Source organism: Panthera tigris, chromosome B3 (assembly GCF_018350195.1).
Source record: "Panthera tigris isolate Pti1 chromosome B3, P.tigris_Pti1_mat1.1, whole genome shotgun sequence".
Lineage (NCBI taxonomy): Eukaryota > Metazoa > Chordata > Mammalia > Carnivora > Felidae > Panthera > Panthera tigris.
In genome coordinates this window covers 94,770,284-94,794,180 of record NC_056665.1, presented here as the reverse complement: position 1 = coordinate 94,794,180, position 23,897 = coordinate 94,770,284, and the positions used below count along the sequence as shown (strand labels likewise).

The 23,897-nt window shown below is 35.0% G+C and overlaps 1 protein-coding gene across 1 annotated transcript in view; it reads left to right on the top strand.

The window, feature by feature from the left end:
- The window catches only part of MDGA2 (MAM domain containing glycosylphosphatidylinositol anchor 2), an 856,127-nt gene that overhangs the window by 561,938 nt on the left and 270,292 nt on the right, over positions 1–23,897 (top strand). Inside the window, exon 6 of the mRNA XM_042989635.1 lies at positions 19,047–19,316. Within this exon, the coding sequence (XP_042845569.1) occupies positions 19,047–19,316 (270 nt within the window). The remainder of the gene's footprint in view (positions 1–19,046; positions 19,317–23,897) is intronic.

The following is a 23,897-nucleotide window of genomic DNA, read 5'->3' as shown; positions in this document are numbered from 1 at the left end:
ATTGATCTGCTTTGCACAATGCCCAAATGATGTAGCATTTGAAGATGGAGACAGTCCTCTGTGAATAACGTTTTCAAAAAGTTTTTGCAGCAGAACAATTGCATCATGGAGTATCGTTCTCTGGGCCCTTCCTATACCTGCTGAATTACACTTCTTGCAATGTATACACTTTAACCAAGTATAAATGATTGCTTTGGAAAACAAAAACTGTCTGTATCATTAGAGTGTTTTCCATGAACCAGTCTATTTTGTGAATAGGAACTTTTGTTAATAAGAGTCTGTTTTTTTATAGAACTGCTTAGAAAAGCCATGTTTAGGTGTCATTTTAAAAGGCAGCATCATTTGTAGATTTACCAACAACATATTTCCTTAAATTTTCTGCTATGAGTTGGCATCTAGTAGAGCTTATAATTGAATATCATTGGACCATGGAGTGTCCAATCATTTGTTGGCCCCTGTTGGTTACTTGGCATGCTATGGAAAATCTCCTATCATAGAAATGTCATTATTTATCATACCTGATCTAGCTGTCTTAGAACTTATCATGACAGTTCATAGAATTTTATAAAATATGAAGATTTTAGGTGTATTAACTTCTTATCATAATGTTGTAGCAGAGACCAAAGTTGTTTCCTACTCCTGTTTGGAAGACAAAGATTATCTCTTGATTGGTAAATTCCCAATGCAGCTGTATTTTTCTTAGTTCATTAAAACAAACCTGTTAAAATTTGTAAATTTAGAATATTAATAAATATAGGTATATATTTTAAATTATCCTAATTATGGTAACTGAATATTAAATACTAAAATTTCTCAGATAATTTATACTTCTAACATGAGGGCACATAGGAATTATGATAAAGCAAATTTAATTTATTTTAATTTATTTCTAGCACTTATATATTGATGTGTCATGATTTGAAAGGCAAGTAAGAATTAAGTAGGTTACTTATATTAGGATGAAAAACATATTTTGTACCTGCTTGAGAGGTTATGATGTAGTCTATAAAGAAATGGGACAGGTGGGGCTAATTTTACTTAATTATATAGTCTTTTGATTTAGTCTGCTCACATTTAGCATTTATAAAAATTACCTAATTAAGATGTCTTCCTGAAATGTGCATCACATTTAGGAACCAATTCATCATAAAAGTTATTGCTGGCTAAATAAATAGGGCAAACCTATACCGCTTTCTCCTCTTCCTCTCTCTCTCCCTTCTATCTCTTTTTCATCTTCTTTCTCTTCTTCCCCCCTCCCCCCCTTTAATCTGTCTTAATAAGAGAGGTTAGGAGAAATCTCTGTTTCTTATGCTAGGTAACTGTTGCCTTTTCTGTTAGATAACCCACCTGGTAGGTATAATATAAATTCCCAGCAATTACAATAAACTTCAATGTAAGATTTTTTGTACATTGTGATTTATGGTTGTTTTATGTTTATGGGAATTTAATAGGTGTTATGAGAAATAAAATAATATTTCAGTTATAGGAGTAGTATAGGAATAGCTGTAGATATGAAATAAAAATACATAAACACTTCCTCTTGTAAAATGGTATGCCCTTTTTCATAGATAGCCCATTTAAGTGCAAAGAAAGGGGCAGTACACATTTTGCTGTACATGTGGGTGCTGACCTCAGGCATTTTTCTTAGCTATATGGATATTTGAGTGTCTTGACTTTTGGTGGTCTCTCCTGCATCTATACAATCAGTAGTATCATTTATTAGGACTTAAATATGGTGTTTCAGGGGCACCTGGGTGGCTCAGTTAGTGAAGAGTCCATCTTCAGCTCAGGTCATGATCTCACAGTTGGTGGGTTTGAGCCCCACGTTGGGCTCTGTGCTGACAGCTCTGTGCCTGGAGCCTACTTCAGATTCTTTGTCTCCCTCTCTCTGCTCCTCCCCTGCTCACAATCTGATTCTCACTCAAAAATAAATAAACCTTAAAAAAATAAAAAAAAATATGGCATTTCACCAACAATAACTCTTTAAAAAAAGACTACATTTGTGAGAAGTACATAGTGCAAATACAATGACTTCCTTGTACTAGTTTTCTGGGGCTGCCATAACAGAATGCCATAGATGGGTGGCCTAACAACAGAAACTTATGTTTTCACAGTCTAGAGGCTGGAAGTCTAAGATTAAGATGCTGTTCGAGTTGAGTCTTGATGAGGCCTCTCTTTCTTGGCTTGTAGATAGCTGCCTTCCCAGCTGTGGTCTTTCCTCTGTGGTTCACAGAGGGAGGGCATGAATGAGCTAGAGCTCTTGTGTCTCTTCCTCCTCTCATAAATACACAGCAGATTACAGTCCCACCTTTATGACCTCATTTAACCTTAATTATGTCCTAAAGGCCCTATCTCCAATACAGTCACACCGGGGGTTAGGGCTTGAATATATTGAATTTAGGGGCACACATTTCAGTCCATAACACTTTGAAATGACTGAAAGGTAGCCTTTGCATTTAGGATTCCTTTTCTTTTAAAATTTCAGATATAAGTTTATAATATATGCAAAATCCATGTAAGAAAATGAATCTAACATTTAAAGAAAAAAAAAAACCTTTCTTCATTAGTATCACAAAGTATTTCAACTCTAGTGAGAGTGTTTGTGGCCCTGTAATTTTAGGTTTGGAGATAAAGTAAGGAAGCAACTGTAAAAGGTGAATGAAAATCTAGTGAGGGCAGAAATCACTATTGTAATAGTATTAGCATGAAATTTTAAGAGCATGATCAAAATATTGAAATAAGATCACAGATAATATACAGACAACCCATACGTTATTTTTCTGATTTCCTTTTTGGTGAAGTTAGTATGTGCAACAGAAAATAAAACAGAAGGAAAAAAACAGAAAAAAGCCGAAAATCACCATTTCACACACTGAAATATTGGGAACATGAGTGCCTTAATGGATATTTTTTATCATAGATAATTCACATTTTCTAAAACTGGTATTTACTACTAGATCCACCAACAGAACACACATAATGTTGATATGCTATCATTAGAGAATGAGATGTTTCCTATAACTCTTTTGCATGAATTTGGAAATTCAAAAATCTTAGATTCAAATTCTGGTTTTCTGAACTTGTAGATGTTACTTAGTTTCTTTAAACTTATTTTCCCCCCACATAAAATGGGGATAATACAAAGTTCCACGTTATTTAGTTTTGTAGGCTCTAAATGCTATTAAATGAAAAACTTAAAAAAATATCTGGCATATAACAAATATATAGTAGCTATAATTGGGTTGTTAACCTAGATAATAGAAAGAAGGAATAAAATGACACCATTAGTAATAATGATGAGATGGTGATAAGAATCTTAGGGTTTTTGCTAGGATATGGTTTACAGCTTCAACCACTAATCTTGAAAAAAAGTTCATAATCGTTTTGTGAATTACTGTTATCAGTGGGTGAATTAAATAATAATTTCTCAGAAAAATCTATAGAAATGAGTACATAGTCTGGTCTACTATATAAAGTATTATTGACAAAAATGTTTAACAGAAATCAAAGTATTATTTTGCGAAATTAATAATGGTATGTAAGGTAAATTGAAAAAGCTTTCAATCGTGTTGATATGCAGCAGATTCTTAATATGAGTGCTCATCTTTTCCTAAGGTAATTGAACTTATATATGACCTATTCTCACTAATGTCTCTTCAGAAATGTGAAAATACAGGTGATGAGTAAGCAGTGAATCTGGAGATAGAAGCAGTGTCATTATGGGGTTTCAACTTTGGTCTTCCTGAGACTGTTTCCAGAGCAACAAGGTGACCCAGATTTCCCAAAATCCTATTACTATAGTAACAAGAAGTTTGCATGTTGCTGAGATCTCCCTACACCTGTGCATTTTGTTGTCCTAGCAGTGCATTTTTCAAGTTTGTTATATCCAAAGTTATTCTTGGATTATGAATTCTTATATAAAATATTCCTCAGAAGCCATCAGCTCTCCCAGAAGGTATCAGAACCTAGACACAGTAGATATCTAAACATGGAACAAGATTAAAAAACACTGTTAATGAGGGGTGCCTGGATGGCTCAGTTGGTTAAGCATCCAACTCTTCATTTCGGTTCAGGTCATGATCTTGCAGTTCGTGGGTTCGAACCCTGCTGTCAGCATAGAGCCTGCTTGGGATTCTCTCTCTCTCCCTCTCTCCCTGCCTCTACCCCACTCATGCTTGCTCTCTCTCTCTCTCTCTCTCTCTCTCTCTCAAAAATAAATAAACATTAAAAAAACACTGTTAGTCAAATGAAACACTTATCATTCATTGACAAGGCTGTAAACTATTGACATTCTGTCTCACAAATTACCACAAATAGTTTGGAGCATATCAAATAGTTTGTGATTTAGCAAACATCTAGAATAATTCATTGGTAAGATTTTTCTAATTTTAAGTAGTTACTATTCTTCTTATGCTGTTAGACTATAATTAAATTGAATAATTTAAAAATTACTCATGAGAATAGAAAGTTCAAACCATGTATTTTATAATATTTCTTTCAGCAAGTTGAGTGAAGATAAGCTAAAATAAAATAAGGATTTTTATATCCCTGAGAATAATTCATTTTTTAAATTTTAAATTGCTTCTAGATTATGGATTTATAGGCCACAGCTTAGTACTTTTCAAGATTCTATTGTTCTAGTGAAACTGGTTGAAATTATGCTATTATAGATACTAATTAAATTGGTAGAAATGCATTTTAGATTTCTTTCATGGTTTTTGAATTTGCCACTCATAACTTGTGATACAGAATAACTCCACGATCATTTGTCGAAAAATTTGCATTTGTATATTATTGGCTGTCAAGATGAAGGTAAAATAATTTCCGTTAGTTCATGTACCTAATCCCATTATTTATTCACCCTAATCCTAGAATTGATTATAGCAAATGATCATCTTTAAGGTTACCAACGATCCCAGTTTGTCCTAGACTCAGTCAAAGTCCCAATTCTGGAAAACCCTTTAATCCCAGGCAAACCAGTATGTTTAATTACCCAGTGATCTAATTCCACATGCAGCCTCTTTCCATATAGGATACTAGTCTTAATGACAATTGTTAATGCTGCTGCATATACAGCTTTAAGCCACTCTTTTGTAAAGAAGCATCAGTGAGAATACCTGGGTATGGATCCTGGCTCTCCCCACTCCATTGGTGCTATGACCAATTCTGTCAACTCTTTGAACTTGCTTTTCTGTCAAGTCATATTGATAATTTGCTCTGAGGTTGGTTTCAGATTGATGACAAGACAACATTCACTCTAAAATTTCATTTTTATTTAGCAAGGTAACATCAACAACAATAAAAACCTACATGAATGAGGTGGCTGGTTGCAAAGAAGTGGATGAAACCTATACATACTCAGGTACTCTTGAGCCCCAAGGTCCATCAAGAAAGGTTCAGGCTCACACAGTTTAGGAATATTAATACCTCATTGTGCTTGTTGCCCTTTTATATATGGGATTTACATTACTATCCAGGAAAAAGTGAAGCTACTAAATAATCTATGAACCGAATGCACCAATTCTAGAGAATCTTTGCAAATATTGTACTTTCATTATTTCTTATACAAAATTTAAAGAATTCAGCGGCAGGAAGGCTTTAATGTCCTTCAAGAGAGGATGCATCCCTGGCTACTGTTCTCCCTCAAGCTCTAAGGCATTTCAAAGTATCAAGTTTATTTTTACCTCATCATACATACTGGAAAGATTAAATGAGATTAGCCACATTACTCATAGGATTTAAGTCACCGTGGTGGGCTAAGTTGTAGCCTTGTGGTCACTGTTACTATCATAAAGTCATGTGAGCCACAGTAGCCATAATTTAAAAGATTCATATTGGTTCATGCAGACTTTTAATTAAAATCAGGGAGAGACAGAGAGAGAGAGACCCTGTAGTAGTTGATACATAGGGTATGTAGTATATTGTTACAGGGACTGGAAGCTGAGAGATTGGTAAATGGGAAATAACAGACAAGCTGAGTATCAGAAATGCATTAACATCAATCTTTTGATTATAAGTCCAGACATCACATGCACTTTTGGTTTGCTATTGTGGCAGTTGTTTCCAAAGCCTCACAAAGATTTCAGCTATTCCCTCAATTTCCATTTTCTGCAAAGTCTGTTTTAAGAAACATTTTTTTCCCCACTAGCAACATACTCCTGTTGATTTACTTGCTACTGTTCTATTCCCATGGAAAATAGGCATGTCCAATTGTTTAATAATATGCTTTAGTTTATGTTTTCAACAGCATTTCTTTCTGTCAGCTGCTTTGAGTCACTCTGCTTTAGTTGCTTATTGAACTACTTGAGCATTTTATTGATGGCAACTTTCAATCACATACTACCTAGTGAATGTGCAGTAAAGTCAGCAGTTTTATTTTCTGATAGACACATTGTGTAATAGGAATTCATTGATGATAGCCATGGCCTCTTGTTTTATGAATGGCACCTTGTATCCCGATTTGATAAGAATGAATATTATCAAGAATCCAGGTATATAGTTTTAGCATAAAAAGATGTGTCACTTTTATGAAGCTACTCTTTTTAAGTTGTTACTTTGGTTTGGCAATGCAACATTGTACTCAACCAAGCAAGAGGGAGGATTTTAAGTCAGCCAGGGAAAGCAAAATCCAGCAACCATAGTTTGCTTTGTTTTACTGAAAAGGCTTTAGTTCCAAATATATTTCCAAAGTGAAGAGAAAACAAATTAGGGACAACGGAAATAGATGAACAAACCTTTTGGGAAAATAGGCAGTGTAATATGGGTTTCTTGTTAAATTTCTCCAGGATTAATCTACTAAGGCACTTGCTTAAAGGAAACAAAAAGGGGAATAGGAGGATAAACCCCTATTTTTATATCTTTCTAATTCTCTTGATGTGGATCAGAAGTGTGTAATAACTCAAGTCCTGCCTTGTTGCATGTTGTCTGTCAACTTTAAATTTAGCTCAATCTGATAAAAAATTGTAATTTTCATGTCTTTTTCATTTTAGAACCATAAGTAAAAAGCAATTTGATATGATATCATAAAGTATTATGACACTATGGGCTATACAAAAAATATGATACTACATTTCAAAGAATCTGAAAATTCTCTGAATATGCATGCTAAATATCATTTTGTGTGTTTAAGCTAGGTGTTAAATATGAATATAGGTTTAAAAAGCATTATTATATGTACGCAGATCCACATTCAGTGTAAAATGGATTTAATTCTCAAGTTGCTGAAGAGTTAAATAGGCAAATCAACTTATTAAGAACTTGAAGAAAAACAAAAAATAATTCGACACTTAAAACAAATGGTCTTCACATCCTCCGTAAAGATATTTCTGCAGCTCATACTAAAATGGGAACATGTAGATTTACTGAAATCTATAGTGAAAATATCAGAAGTAAAATGTAAAATCTATATTTCCAGTGGCTTTGAGAAATAAAATATTGGCAGGACATTTTATACATGCATTTCTTATGTGTAGAGAGGAATTGAATTCAGAGGTGATTCAGTCAATGTTTTATCTCTCATATTAAAATCGTATTAAAAAGGTTTTATTGGCTTTTAATCTTTCCTTAAGCAGTATTCCATTTTTTGCAGCTTATTTAGTTCTTCTACATACTATATTACATTATTTCTTATTCAAAAAATAAATACCTCCCTTATCATGTAGCAGCATTGTCCTAGAACATGGCAGCAATATATTTAAATATTCTCTGAATGTCTGAAATCCCAAGATAAGAAGTGTAGCTAGTTAAATGGTTAGACTTGAATTGACTCTTGTTGGAATTAGATCTGTAATGACAGTGTTAAGCAGCAGCTACTATTTACAGAATGTCAACATGATACACCTGCAGTGTATCTACTGCAGTGACACCTACTACAAGGTCTATAGTTTAAAATTGTCATTCTCTCCAGTGTAAACCACAATGTGCATGGCTTTGCAATTCAGTCCAAATGGTTCCTCATCACACACAACACTTGAAATCGAATTTCTCTATTTCACCGTATTTATTTTTTACAAATTATGCTCTGATTCTTTTTCTTCCTTCCTTTTTCCTTTTTTTATTTAATTAATATGGGGAAGGAATATCAATATACACATCATAGTAAGAAAAATACTTAATTCTATCTGTATTTGAAAGGAAACATCTAAAACCACATTTATTCCTTTACGTAACAAAATCGACACAATAGTAGGCTTTCCCAGGACAGGTCTTAATTTATTAAGGCACCCTCACCTACTAGAATTAGATTCCAAATGCACACATGTCCATGGAGACTAGAGCAGAAATCCCAGCTGAGAGGTTGGTAACAGATATGTGCTCAGTGCTGAGGAACTCATGACACTACATTTATCTGGGTTGTGACCCAGTTCAGGCAATCAAGATTATATTCTATTTTGTAAAACCGCTTCCAAAATCCACAGTAAATAACCATTTATAAGGCTCAAGTGTGTTCAATGTGAATGTATGTATGATTTGTATGATTTGATTTTTTTATCAAGCTTTGGTCTACTACTGTATTCAGCAAAATATGACCACTTTTGTCTTTCACAAAGTAGTGTTTTATAGCAAAATTTAGAAGCATCAGCAAAAATGTTTCTTTCTCTCTGCATCTAATTACTAACATCTAAATATGTGGATATATTACTTCTTTTCTTGCTTTTCAAAATTATGCCTTCGTAATCTGGCATTTTGGGGACGATAGTTGAAATAACTTAGTTTATCTTTGTGACCACACTTACTGTTCTATGTGATGTTTCTCTTTCTCTTTTCTTGCTGGCACATTGTCACCTACCACTGTTGTTCTCCATTTTCCTGTCTCAAGAAGACTTTAAGTTCCTCCTCCTTACCTCTTGAAATCTGAGAATTGAAATAACTGATTCCACTGTAGCTATGTATAAGTTAGGAGTAAACATCCTCTGGGCATGGCCTAGAGAGCCAAAGACACTTCAGAATTAAGTCCTTTTAATTCTGACTTAGGTGGTTCACAAGTCCTTTTTGCCCTGTATTCTGAATGGTAGATGTTTCTGGAAGTCTGACTAGCAACCCACATTTGTTTTTGCCCTTCCTAGGTTTCTATAACGTAATAATGGACTAGTATTCTGAATGGTAGATGTTTCTGGAAGTATGACTAGCAACCCACATTTGTTTTTGCCCTCCCTAGGTTTTTATAATGTAATAATGGACTTGTATTCTGAATGGTAGATGTTTCTGGAAGTCTGACTAGCAACCCACATTTATTTTTGCCCTTCCTAGGTTTTTATAACGTAATAGTGGATGACACGAATGCTACCTCTTCTTTCTGTCAGAGAGGCAGCACTAAGTCCTCCTCTGGCATAAATACCAAGAATTTTGTTAGAGCTTGGAAACTACCAACTTTGTTTATTTCACTTTGGAATTTATCTACAATGACTTATATTCATCTCACATCAGACTGCCTAAATTAGAATCCCAGTTCCAGCCGTCACTATCTATGTGACCTTGGGCCATTTATCTGAACTATTTCTCAGATTGATAATAACTAAGATGAGTAATAATAGTACCTATCTCATGCAATTAAATGAGTCAGTATATGTAAAGGCTTTTGAAGAGTGTCTGGCACATATTAAAGGTTATAGTTTTCTCCATCTAATCTTTGCTAGATCTTGGACCCAATTTAGGAACTGGAATAACCTCAATAATATGTGTCATATGATTAGAAGACTATATGCCCAGGTGTTTTCCTAACCAAAATAGAAATCTGGCCTAAGTAGTCCCTTGGGAATTATTTAACAGAATTCCCTGGATATTTAGGGGGCAAATAGAGGCCCAGCAGAGTTAAATCTATTCAAAATTATTCTTTTAAGATTAGCTTTGCACCAATCTTAGCCAAAATGGCTGTAGAATAAAGTTATAGAACCATAAAAGGATTCAAAATAGAACACTATAATACAGTGTCCCCAGGCTGGGTTATAGAAAGAGAAAGTAATCTTTGTTAGTTCAATAAGAGAGTAACCAGTAAGAGAGTACCTTTTTGCATGGATCTCTCTGTGTTATCATACTGGTTATAGAAATACCAGCTGCCTCTATTTCAGCAGCTGTGGTAGCCAGAACAGAATTATTGTTTTGTTTGCTTCGATGCTCTGGTACGGCTTCAATAGTATAGCTGTGAGATCTGCACCAGATGGTCTTAGAGGTGATGTCTTTATCTCTTCTGCTGCTGCGCTATCTCATTCTCATAGAAAAGTCTTAAGTCCTGACTGATTTTTTTAAGGCCATATTGAATTATCTACATACTGTCCTCTTAGGATAAAGGCCATGCTCCCTTTATTTTGGTTTCCGGGATATAATTTAGCTTAATCACATAGTTTATTAATAGTAATGTGTATGTCATAACTGAGCAAAGGGTTAAGCACAAAGACGTGTAAATAAGATACTATATAAAAGTGGTGTACTAAATTTTGATAGAGAAATTCGTTGTTGTCACCTTGTTAGTAATATAAACCAGGTTAAGTTTAGATGGATCGAGCAGTGAAAAAACTGGCAGGTCTTTATAACTACTATTTTTCAATGAATGGCTCATGAAATTATAAGTCATATGTCACATTTTTTCATTTTATTTTTTTGGGTTAAGTTTATAATAATGAGTAGTTGGGGATTAAGTGGAGTTTCTGTTCTCTCATCTTTATTTTTTATTGTTAATTTTACTGAGTATAGTTGACACACAGTGTTACATTAGTTTTGGGAGTACACCAATATGATTTGAGTGTATACATTATGCTATGTTCACCACTAATCTAGCTACCGTCTGTCGTCATCCATCACTATTACAATATCATTAACTATATTCCTTGTTCTGTGCGTTTTATTCCTGTGACCTAGTCATTCCATAGCTGGAATTCTGTATGTTCTACTTCCCTTCACCCATTTTGCCCACTTACACCCACTTCTCTGGCAACCATCAGTTTTCTCTCTGTATTTTGGTTCTGATTCTTCCCCGTGTTTGTTTATTTGTTTTTTGTTTTGTTTTTAGATTCCACATGACAGAAATCATATGGTATTTGTCTTTCTTAATCTGACTTAATTAGCATAATACCCTTTAGGTGCATCCATGTTGTCTCAAATGGTATAATCTCATCCTTTTTTATGATGTGTAATATTCCGTTCATACCACATCTTCCTTATCAGTTTGTCTCTTGATGGGCACTTAGGTTGCTTCCATATCTTGGCTATTGTAAATAATGGGGCAGTCAACATAGGAGTGCATATGTATTTTCATATTAGTGTTTTCACGTTCTTTGGGTAAGTACCCAATAGTGGAATTATTGGATTGTATGATATTTCTATTTTTAATTTTTTGAGGAACATCCATACTGTTTTCCATAATGACTGTACTAGTTTATAATCCCACTAACAGTAATATTAGAGTTCCTTTTTCCTCCACCTCCTCACCAACACTGTTATTTCTTGTCTTTTTTATTTTAGCCATCCTTACAGGTGTGATATCATATTTCATTGTGGTTTTGATTTGCATTTCCCTGAAAGATAATTATGTTAAGCATATTGTTCTCTGATCTTTAAATTCAACATTGTTTTATTTAATGAGACGTTATTGAGCACTTAATTCTTTATGACATCCTTTTCTAGGTGCTGTTGGTACAAATATGAAAAACATCATCCTTTTCACCCTGATATCCTATTCCTAAATATCTCACAGTACAAGGGTAGGAGTAAATGTAATGTTGTAGTGGGGCATGAAAGGTGGTTACTAAAAGTAGCTATTGCCATACAAAGGAGGAAGTAACTCAGTTGGCTTGGACAGAAAACTAGGAATCCAGTGAAGAATTGATATTGATAGTTGAGCATGGTAAAGTGTTGACTACCTGTTTACCAAGTGTATAAACACTGAAAGAAAATTTCAGGCAACAAGTATAGCAAATTCATGCTCTATTGATCTTGTGAAGAGGACATTGTTACAAAGTGGCACTCTTCCTAAACAACTGGTACCTTCTGTAAAGAACAGGAAAGTTCTGTGTACAACAAATTCCTTAGTCGGAAGTGCTTAGCTTGGATTACTCTCCATGAGTGATGACCCCCTGGGATTCGGCTGCAATAGCAAATTAATGCTTGGTTTCTTGTAAACTCGAATGAGACCCAATTTAGCCAAGATTTTACATTTTGGCAAGAATAGTTAGGGATTGTTGACCAAGGGAGAGAGGTGTATGTGGTTTTACTGTTATTTTCCATCATGTTTCCCAAAGTATGTGAAGGCATTTCAGGCAACTAAGTATTTAATCATCCCAACTATTGGCATTGCTTACTGACTGAAATAAGCTTTTGCTCACCTTAAAACACAAGTTCCATTTCTAATTTTTCCATTTATCTTGTCCACTTATTAGATTCAAATGTAAATGACACTTGTTCTATTTTGTAAAGCTTCATTTTATTGAATAATATCTTGTGGCAAATTTCCTTACTCATTTTGTTCATGCGGCATAAGCATCTTGGTCAGGGATCAGAAATGCACATAACTTCAGAGAACAGGCAGGTGATGTAAATATATGAAGTCACCTAAGATAATGGGAATCATGGGGAAAGGGCTAGCTCTGTTCCTGCTAGGATGTAAGCTTCTGAGTGCAGGGGATCTTTGGCTGTTTTTCTTTTCACCAGTAAATTTCAAGTGTCCATCACAGGGACTAAATATATAGTAGGTTGTCAATAAAATACCCATTGAGTGAATGGATGAATGGATGTGTTGAAATTCGTTGTACTAGGGAAAATAAGCAACACATCTAAAAACATTCCTTCCTAATAACAGCAACAGCAACAATAATAATAACAAAAGAGGCTGTGCCAACCTGGTTTGGACCCTGGTATTATTATTAACTAGGTCTCTTCTAGGAGACTTTTATGTAATTTTCTGTGCAGAAACACACTTACTCTGCCTTCTCAATCATTTCCAGAAGTATTCTGTCTGTGAATATTAATGTAATAAAAATGCATGTTGGTTTCAATAACTGTACCAAAGCCTCACTCTTGAATTAGAGACTATTTATGAATACTGTTTTGAATATTGCCATATCCTGGAGCATTGTTTTAAACAGAATTGCTTAATATGATATCATTTCTGGATTTCATGGGAATCAATTAATATGTCAACAATGATAATATTTGAATAGTAACCCTAGTAAATGGATAGGTTATTTTCAGTCTTCAACTTCTAAAATATTCTCTCATTTTTACTACGTGAAATGTTCACTGCAACCTGTATTTCAGTGAAATGTGTGTTGAAAATGGATTTCAAGGAAAGGCATGAAAAAAATAGTGATTCTTGCATCTCGGTGAAGTAAGTAGTTCTTCTGGGAGAAACTTTTTTCTATTCCTTGAGTCTGTAAGCATACCTTATGCTATGCCTCTCCACATAGAAGCTGGGCTTGGTTTGCTTATCATCTGTATATGTTTTAGTTTAGAAAATGTAGGGCCATAGAACAGAAGCAGGAAGTTAATCATATATACTTTTATCCCCCTTCCTTCAATTTACACCGTGTTCTTATTCATTTTGTTTTGTGCCTGTATCCTTATGGATAAAGGTGCCTCTACTCACCACCCATTCATTTGTTATTCTTTCTTTCTCTATTTCTTTCATATTATCTCCGCATAGCCAGGTATTTATCACTGATACATGGAAGGATATCCTAGCAGATACTATGAAAGCCCTGCCTTCTCTTCTTAGCATGTTGTGGAGGTTGCTGAAATTGCTTTCGACAGGTTCCACATTCAGTACTCTTCTCTCTAAGCACTTTCTCTGGACTCAGCAATGTGTTCAGCCAAAGCATGAGGTTGGAAGGTTAAGAACCACAGAATAATCCTCAACTAATGAGGGATGGGAGGTAGTAGACAACACCCCACAAAGCCTTCTTGCTCTTCACAAGGAGAGCTTTGAGGTCTGTTCTCCATAGTCTCTCCCAGGGTTCCAATCAGCAGGGACCCAGGCTTCCCACAAAGATGACCAGCTCGTTAGTGCTCCTTTACTGGCTTTTTCCCCTTTCCTTTCCCCCTTTTCTGCTCCTTCAGTATGATTCCTTGCATCTGCACTCAAGTTAACTACATATATCAGGACCTATTTTTGGAAAGACTCAAACTGAGACAAAGACCATGCTAGTTGAGGTGTCTCTGTTCTTCCATTCCACCATCGTGGGGCTGAAGACCACTCCCCTGAGGCATGGAGCCTTTCCCATGAGATTCACTGTGTCCTCGTTTATCTAGCTGGTCACACTCAGTGACCTCAAACCAAGAAGGGATACACAGATACTCTGCTCTTGAATATCCAGCTGTTTGGGATTTGGTGTGTGAACCAAGAGGCCAGTCCTCTCTCTGTCTGGAACCCACTGAAGTGTCTGTTGCTCAGCCCAAGAAAACTCTTCTTTTTGTTTACCAGAAGAGGAACTGAAGGGAATATGGCCAGAATTCCCTTTCTCAAAGATATTTCCTAAAATATATTTTCCACACTGCAGTTATTGAAACTCTATTAAATGTTTAGGATTTTGGAAAATAGAGACAACAGACTGGTTTTTCCTCTCTTCCTCTTCATTCCCTTCTCTCTCTCTCTCTCTTTCTCTCTCTTTTTGTTATCCTACTTCATCACATTTCTCCCAGGACCAATAATTTATCTATCAATCGATCAGTCAGTCAGATTCCTACCGCAGAGCACATCAGTCATGCTGGAATGTTGGCATACTGATGTTGAAGAGGACAGTCACATCTCTGTGACAACTCCTATGGTAACCCATGCTTGCCATAATTAAGTGCTGGCAAGATTACCTTTCTGAAACCCTGAATGGCACCACAGTTATTTATAAGCCCTGCATATACACAGAATTTTTATAGCTGGTGGTATCTATGTGTGTGCTATGTTAAAAGCTGACTTAGTTGGAATTATTTTTATGTAATTTGAGTCAGGTGTTGGTAATAACTAAAAACATGTTTCAAATACTCTATTAAATTTCACTTAATTTGGAAAATTTCCTTTGTTTATTGTATGTATTTCATTTTTTCTACTTTTTGCTTTGGTTTCATGAACATCCCAAATAAAACTTATATTGTCCATTCAGTGTTTCTCTTGTCCCTTTTTCAATCTTCATGTTTAATTTCTTTATTACTTAACAATGAGCTGAAAATGGTAATCTGTCTCTCAGATGTTGCTGTGAAGAATGTATGGATGTCTAGATCTTGCAATATGTTTTAGGACACTGCAGTTTTGTCATAGTAAGAAGGAGACTGATGACCTCTGTGGCCTTCCATGTTTGTATTGATATAGTGATGCGGTAATTTGACCAACACATGCTATAGTCATTTACTGAACACTCAGCTACTTACATGATTTAGTGTAATAAGATTTATCTTTCTCATTTCCTGTCTACCTATATAAGTGCTAAAGAAGAATCTTATAATGCACAGACTCAGGATGGTTGGACAATTTAAGGACACTGTGAAACAAATAGCATTCACTCACAAGGTGGATGATGAAATACGTATAATAATTTTTGCTCATAAGCTTTGAAAAGTCCTGTGAAAATGTTGAATTTTGAAAAATAATAAGCTTATAATGCACAGACTCAGGATGGTTGGACAATTTAAGGACACTGTGAAACAAATAGCATTCACTCACAAGGTGGATGATGAAATACATATAATAATTTTTGCTCATAAGCTTTGAAAATTCCTGTGAAAATGTTGAATTTTGAAAAATAATAGTTTCAAATTATAAATTGAAAATTATTTAAAATATTAATAAATGCTTAATCATGTTTGCTTAAAATGTGTATGTCTTTAAATGTGTTTTATATGACATGGTATAAAACCTCCAAAAGTCAAAATGATCCTAAAATATCTCAGCCATATGCATCAGAATAAAATAGAACAGTTGAATTTTATAGTGACTAAATTTTTCACACCAGTCACTCATTTATTAATTTGCTCCCTTATTGATTTGCCTTTCTAGTACTTATTAAGTACCTATTATGTGCTAAGTGTTGGACCTGGCTATGATAGTGGTAACAAAAATAGTAACAGAGGGTATCACTTTTTCAGTGGATATTTTTTCCTAGACATTATTGTAAACACTTTAGACATGTTAAAGCATCTCAAAGCTATAAGCTTGTTAGCAATTGCTTTCCTCCATCTCAACAATGAGAAATTGAGTCACCAAGAAGTAAAAGAACTTGTCCAAGGTCAAACAGCTATTAAATAATAGCACAGTCAAGATTTTAACCCACGTGTCTCTTACCACTCCAACACCCCACCACTTAATGGATAATGGAATCACTCAGATAATAGAACCACCACACTACATCTGGCTCAAGAGCAGTTCTAATAGCCTGGCTAATATTATACAATGTAATATGAAAGGGAAAAATATGGGGACTATGGAAACCTATAAAAAGGGAGTAAATAGCCCAGGATATATTGCATTACTCTTTTATAAACCTCCAAATTAGCAAAGGATCCTTCCAATAAGAAGTCTCCTCTAAAAATACATTTGATAATAGAAAAAAATATTTTTAAGTCTTCCCATTTTAATTTTTTTTTCTCTAAGACATGCTTTACACTTAAGCCTAGTGAATTCTAATGCCTCTGAGGTTCTTAAGCAAAACCTCATAGTTTAAAAAAACTGATACTTATAAAATCAAAAGTAAGACACTGAAACAAAATGACAGCAATTTCACCTTTTATCTTTTCAGTATTTAAAGCTAGAAAATTTTTATTTTAACATATATATGAATATTCTTTTTTTATTTTTTTAAATTTTTTTAACGTTTATTTTAACGTTAAACAGAGAGAGAGAGAGACAGAGTATGAACAGGGGAGGGGCAGAGAGAGAGGGAGACACAGAATCTGAAATGGGCTCCAGGCTCTGAGCTGTCAGCACAGAGCCCGACACGGGGCTCGAACTCACGGACCGTGAGATCATGACCTGAGCCGAAGTCGGACGCTTAACCGACTGAGCCACCCAGGCGCCCCTGTATATGAATATTCTTAAAGTCTTGAAATCATTTGCCATTATTGTGTTCTTCTTGGGGTGTTTTTAATATCAGGGATAATCAGAAAAATGAATGCCATCTTCAACAAATCTAAGTTGGACGATATTCTTTTTTCAATTCAGATTTGGGAAAGAGAGGATTTTTTAAAAAATAAGACAGTGGATATAGTTCTATATAGTGCTTTATAGGTACGACAGTGGTCTTGTTATATATGTATTATTTTTCTGAACTTTGGAATTTTCTTGAGCTTTTTTCTTTAATAGAAACTAATAGAAGCTCATCTTTATACAAGTCGATTTCAGGGGCAAATATTTCTTGAGTTAATGTCACCATTGTATATTTCCATAGTCCAAACGTATGCTGTTAATGGCCGTTAAGCCTTGGGACTTTAAATTTTACTAAAATATGATGTAAAACAAATGAACTGTGTTAGCATGATATAAAAGTTGGAATCTCTAGAATTATACTTTAACTAAATACCCTTGTGAGATTATGCTATTTACCTCACATTCGGCTATGGGGATTTCTTTTACTTTTTCATGGCAACATATTGATAATTAGACATAATATCTATTTCTAAAACATTTAAATAGTAATATTAAATAGCTCTTCGACAGAACTTTCTTTTGTACTAAACTGCAGCGCCTTTTGCATATTATTTTCACTATGTGAGTTTTCCAGTTTTAATCATAAATCTTTATAATTTTAAGTAGACACCTCACATGGGCTATTAAGACACTTTGAAAAACGTCCATATTACTTAAAATGATGTTAGAAGGACCAACATGCAAAAAATCATGTTTAAAAACGTTATCCAGGCAATTTGTGCCCATCCCACAGAATCATAATAATAACATGGAATTGTTTTCTTGTTCATGTCTGTTTTTTGGCTTTATTTTGTTTTAACAAGGAAAGACAATATTGGACCACACAAGTTTGCCTTTTATTCTGAGAAAATCACTCTCTACTCTAAGTTGAAGTTAATAGTTAAAAAAAAAATTATACTGTACAATTGAATATTTCATGTGTTTTTGATGTGGATTTACAATACAGTTTTAACTTTGGTATAAAATATTTCTGCATATGTAAGATCAGACACCAGCATACTGCATTCCCCCGTCTTCATTTAGGGATGCGTTGTGTAGGCCAGCACTTCATTGTAAGCAGAAAAAAGTGCTGCATGTGAACACAGATAGTTTTTGTGCTGTTTCTATTTTGAGTGTTTGGTGAAAAGTCTAACACAGCATTTTTTTGAATGGATATTTATCTTTATATTTTTTAACCTGAAAGTTTGCAAGGGAATTATTTTCACTGGGGAGATTATTATATAACCTAAACATTAGGGTGGCAGGAGTCACAGTTTGGCGACTATGTTTGAGCTCTCATTTGTTTGTTTTAAAGCAGTTATGCAAACTCACTGTCTTAGACCTTTTGTGAATGGAGAGGTTAGAGATGAAGTATGGGGACTGCATTAGAATTAGATGATTTGTTGTTCCTTTCAAGATCAAAAACCAGGCCCACTGCTTGGTGAAAGACTGGAACGATCTATGCCTTTATCTCTTATTCAGTTGGGTTCAGGCACAAAAATATAGCACCTCAGAATGATCCACAAATTAAATAATTGATGATCTTCCTTATGAAAATACAAGGACTAAACAGCTGCAATATTTGTACCTGGCAGAACAAAAACAAATAATGGTTTTCAGTATTAAAAGGGAAAGGGATTTTTACTTAAAAACCTTAATCTTTCTTGTCATTCTAATTTTGGAACAATAATCCAGGAATACATAAATTTTAATTCCTCTGACTCTGTGTAAGATTCTTAGTGCACTTCTACAGGTTTATGCCATGCAATTAAAATATGTAACCATTATATCTGGTTTAAACTTGATGATGCAGTAAGATTTTGGCAAAAGAAAAGACTATGCCATTTTAATTGTTTGAATAAATATAAAGCATGCTGTTGAATTCCAGTTGTAGGAGATCTAAATAGTGCATGTTTTTTTTTTTTGTTTGTTTGTTTATGTCTTTTAGCATCTCCGTCAATTAAACTCTTGGTGGATGACCCTATAGTTGTAAATCCTGGAGAGGCCATAACATTAGTATGTGTTACGACAGGAGGAGAGCCTGTGCCCACTCTCACCTGGGTCAGGTCCTTTGGGACTCTGCCTGAAAAGACAGTTTTGAATGGAGGAACGTTGACCATACCTGCCATCACCTCAGAAGATGCCGGTACTTACAGCTGCATCGCCAATAATAATGTGGGAAACCCTGCAAAAAAGTCCACCAACATCATTGTGAGAGGTAAGTTGGCCTAGAGAATGTTACCACATAGATTTCTGTGTTAGCGAGGCTATCACAAAGCAAATAACGTTTGGTATGAAAACATTTCCTCAAATATTGCATGTATGTGTCATATACATAGAAAATTATTTATAGTTGATGAATGATGTCTAATTCTAAATGGCAACTAAAATTTCTGAATCTTAATAACCATGATTTCTTTATATTTGCATCGAATGGTTTTCATAACATAGTCTTAGTGATACTATGAAACTATTCCACTGAATAGTTTTTATAATATGTTTTTAGAAAAAAAAATTCATTAAAACACAAATGTGGCATAGAGAGTTAATCATTATTTTAAAGATTGCATATCAGTTTAGAAGTTTAATACATGTATCAATTTAATGTTTAATAAACATTTATTGAATCCCTATTACAAGCGGGGCTCTAAATTGTAAATTGTAGGATTATATAGAGATCTACAAAACATTACCTTGAACTCAAGGATTATACTGTCAGTGAAAATAAAATATCTCACTTAATAGCCCTGTGATCCAGCGTTTGGGAGGCATAAGCAAAAGCTATAGACATATAAAAAATTTCAGTAACTGCTGGCTGAGGTTGTTAGGAAATATCTAATCACGTTTACATCAGTTTGTAGAGGCTGGGAAGTTTTAACAGATAGAGATTAGAGAAAGACATGGAAAAGTCTGACAAATTTATTTGAGGAATTGACATAAAAGGTGGATCATGAAGTTGACATTAGCGTTGATGTTCTCGTGTGGCTGCTGCCAGCTGGTGTGTTGGTACTATATGTAAAGGAGATGCTATCCCTGCAGGTTGGAGGATGTTAAGTTACTGTGCAAGGAGATTGTGTTTCTTCATGTCTCATCTGGCATGGTCCTGGGTTGGGATGGAGGATGGACACCAATGCCTCTAAATTTAAAATAGATATTCACATGCCTAAGAGGACTTGCCTCACAGGCAAATGAAAGTTTCTCATGATGGAGGATTGTAATGGAAGCAAAACATAATTGAATGTATTGATATTAACATTTGTAATTTTGTGAACATAGGTTGCAGGGGCTTCAGGGACCGTAGCTATCTGTTCTTATCCAATTCTCAGAAAAATGGTACTTGACCAAAAGTATACTCTATTCAAAATATTGCAAGGTGTTAGATGTAAATGAAGCACTATGAAAAATGCACTATCTGCTACCAAACTGTAGGCTGTACAATGTTTAGTAATTGCAAGATGGACCTTTATTTTATGTATCACTACAAAGTAAAGTGTAATGTCAATTAAGGTACCACAGTGTTTTCTTATTAGATACAATGTTACTGAAAGCAGTGTTTCAGATCTGTATATACTTAGGTTTTCTTTTAAGCCATGTATCAACCATTTACTATGTATAACAAGGAAAGTAAAAGAAAAACAAGTTGATTAAATTATTCCTAAAATTTCACACTCAGAACCAAGCCAACTGTTTCAATCCCAGTCTTTGTTGACTATGGTTTTCCATACATCTTTCTTTATCATTAAGGACATTTATAATCCAGAATTACAGAGAAATATGGTCTCTGATTTTCTCTCAAGTTAGATCATCACTGCTTTGCCGTGTTGATAGCAATCATAAGAGAATACTGAATGTGAGATACATTCTGATTTTAGAAGTGTTTGAAGGTGAACATAATAGGGATTTTAAAACAAATGAAATGTGATCTTTACTTCAGCTGTTTGATTTCAGAAACTTCTACTGGATGACTACCATATGCTAACAACTCAGCAAATTTGTAAGGGATGCATGGGGGTAACTACAAAAATCAGTGACTACCCTCACAGGGGTTCACAATTCTGTAAGAAAGATAAGAATACAAAGGAATAACACATGGAAATGAATAAAAAGACAGGGTCCATGAATGGAAGTATCCTAACCTTCCTAACTTGGATATCAATATTGCTGGCATGGACTTCTCTAAGCCTGGTCTCACTGAGTAACCAGATTCTCCGGCCACTCCAAATTTCAAGGAAGGAAGGAAGGAAGGAAGGAAGGAAGGAAGGAAGGAAGGAAGGAAGGAAGGAAGGAAAGAAAAGAAAGAGAGAGAGAGAAGGAAGGAAGGAAGGAAGGAAGGAAGGAAGGAAGGAAGGAAAGAAAGAAAGAAAGAAAGAAAGAAAGAAAGAAAGAAAGAAAGAAAGAAAGAAAAAAAGAAAGAAACTGTACAAATAATCATGTTTATTATTCCCATTTTTATTTGTTTGCTTTTAAGCACATGCTTTCCCAAATAGTCATGAAATAATGTTATCAAATATTGCTATAAAAATTTGACACTCATTAAATTATTGCAGAACTATCCTTAAGACTCATGGATGCAATGTAGAATCTTTCATTCCACTATTTTTTCAAGGATGGGAATTCACTAGAGAAAAATAATGCATTAAATATAGTTTGACCAGAGGATCATCTGCAAGTGCATTGAATTCCTATACAACTGGCAAAATACCTGGCATAAAATATTTGTGTTTCTTAGGCCCCCTCTGTGAGGGACTACAATCCACAGCACATAGATGTTCAGAGAGTGATCTGCTCTTCCCCATTCCATCTAGCAGTTTTAATCCATGTTCTTACAAAAGACAATTTCCAACTTTGATGGGAGTGACCTAAACATGTATATCCCGAATTCATACATTTTAAATTTTTAATTTATCTGAAGTGTATGTGTGCAGAGCCACAATGTATTGCCAGTGGAGCCTCTCAGCAATGGCATTCACATAATTCATAAAGTCGATTTGACGAGATTTGTCTAAAATCATATTGAGTAGAGAAATAGCCTTTGTTAATGGGTCCTAGATTACATGTGGGGAGAAAACTGCTATAGTAATGTGAGGCATCTGATTCCTGCCACCATGGCCAAGAAATACAGTTAAAGAAAATGGTTTTCTTTTTATTATATCAAAGAAATTATTTTCGAGTCTTCTGAATTTGTAGACCTCTGCAGTGTCTCAGATTAACTGTGTTATGGATACAGTAAACACGAAGCTCTAGGTTCCCCCCCACACACACACACATTCTTATCTGTAATGAAATCAAGATCCATAGACCAGAATTTTGAGCAAGCACAGGGATATTTTGTGTGTAGAATTCCCATTACCATTGGAAAATATTCATGGAACAAATAAGAGCATGGGGTGAAGACAGGAATAAAACTCTAGAAACATTTCTGAATTGTCATTTGTTGTGTTTCTTTATTTTAATAGAAAACACTTTAAATAATGTAGACAGAACTTCTTGTAGATAACATGCTCAAAACTGAAGAGGAACGTCATATGCTTTAATCTTTTGTTAGATATTTATAAATATAGCTGCAATGCCTTTTCTTATTCTTTAAGAAGTTCTCATGATGGAGCCACATTTTTCCTGAGTCAGAAGAGAAGCAGGATGGCCTGGGCCCACTGCTTTCCAAGCTCCTTTTCAATATGTCATTTCCATGATTTTCATATGTCATGAATTGAACCACCGTGTTGAACAAGCATGGTTCATAACACGATCAAGACATTATTGTATTTTAGTTTCCTGTGGTCTCTTTAAATGTTATTCAGTGGCTTAACCTTCCCATTTCAAGAAGAAAAGTCAGCATATCTCCTGACCCTTATCCTCATTATTAGAAATGGAGAGAGTCTTACAGTTCATTCAAACCACAAGCACACATTTAGTTCAGGGTTTCTGGATGCATTATCCAAAATACTAGTAAAATTCTAAGCCTGATTTAATGCAAAAATTTCTCTCCTGCTCAGCTTGGGTCCATATTAGGTTGGAGACTTGCAGTGGGAAAGCAGAAGGGATGTATATTGACTTCTTCATCTTTGTCTGTTTATCTACCACCCTCCTGACTACCCACTCCACCACTGACCTGATCGCCAGATTCTGACCTCCCTGGCTTGTGGTGGGGTAGAGAGGTCTTCTCTATATAAAACATTTGTCTTTCTTATGTGGCACATTAAGGGACTCTTGGGAGATTCCTCTATCTAGAAGACATGTATATTTATGTGGATTAAGGATTGAGCTCTAGTGATGGAATCTCCCAAGAGCCCCTTAATGTGCCATATTCCCTGAGCACAACCTCTTATGCTGTGTCCTTTCCTCCTTTCTGCTGAAGGCTTCTCGCTTTCCTTTGGGCAGCCAACTAAAGAGAGCCCAAGACAAGTCTATGCTATTTCTCTTTGTCTGTGACTCACATCCATTTAGTGGAAATGTTCACCAGTGATCTCTGGGAAAGCACACAAATTCCAGTGTAGCTACCCTATTGCCCACACAAGTTTTGGCTTCCTCAGATGTATCAGGTACCTTTTCAGGGAAAGTACTTCAGAGCTCCATCTGTTCCAATGAAAAGCCTCCTCAGTAGGATTGAGATGAAATAGACAGGTCGTTTGTCTGCTATGTTGGTCCATATTGGCTCTATCTTCAAACCGTACTCTGAATCTGGGCATATGTTACCAAGTTCACCATTACTACCCTTGTGTAAACTATCAATGTATCTCCCCTAGTTTATTAAAATAGTCTTTTCTTTCATCTTTACACTCCAGCTTTGCTTTTAGAAGCC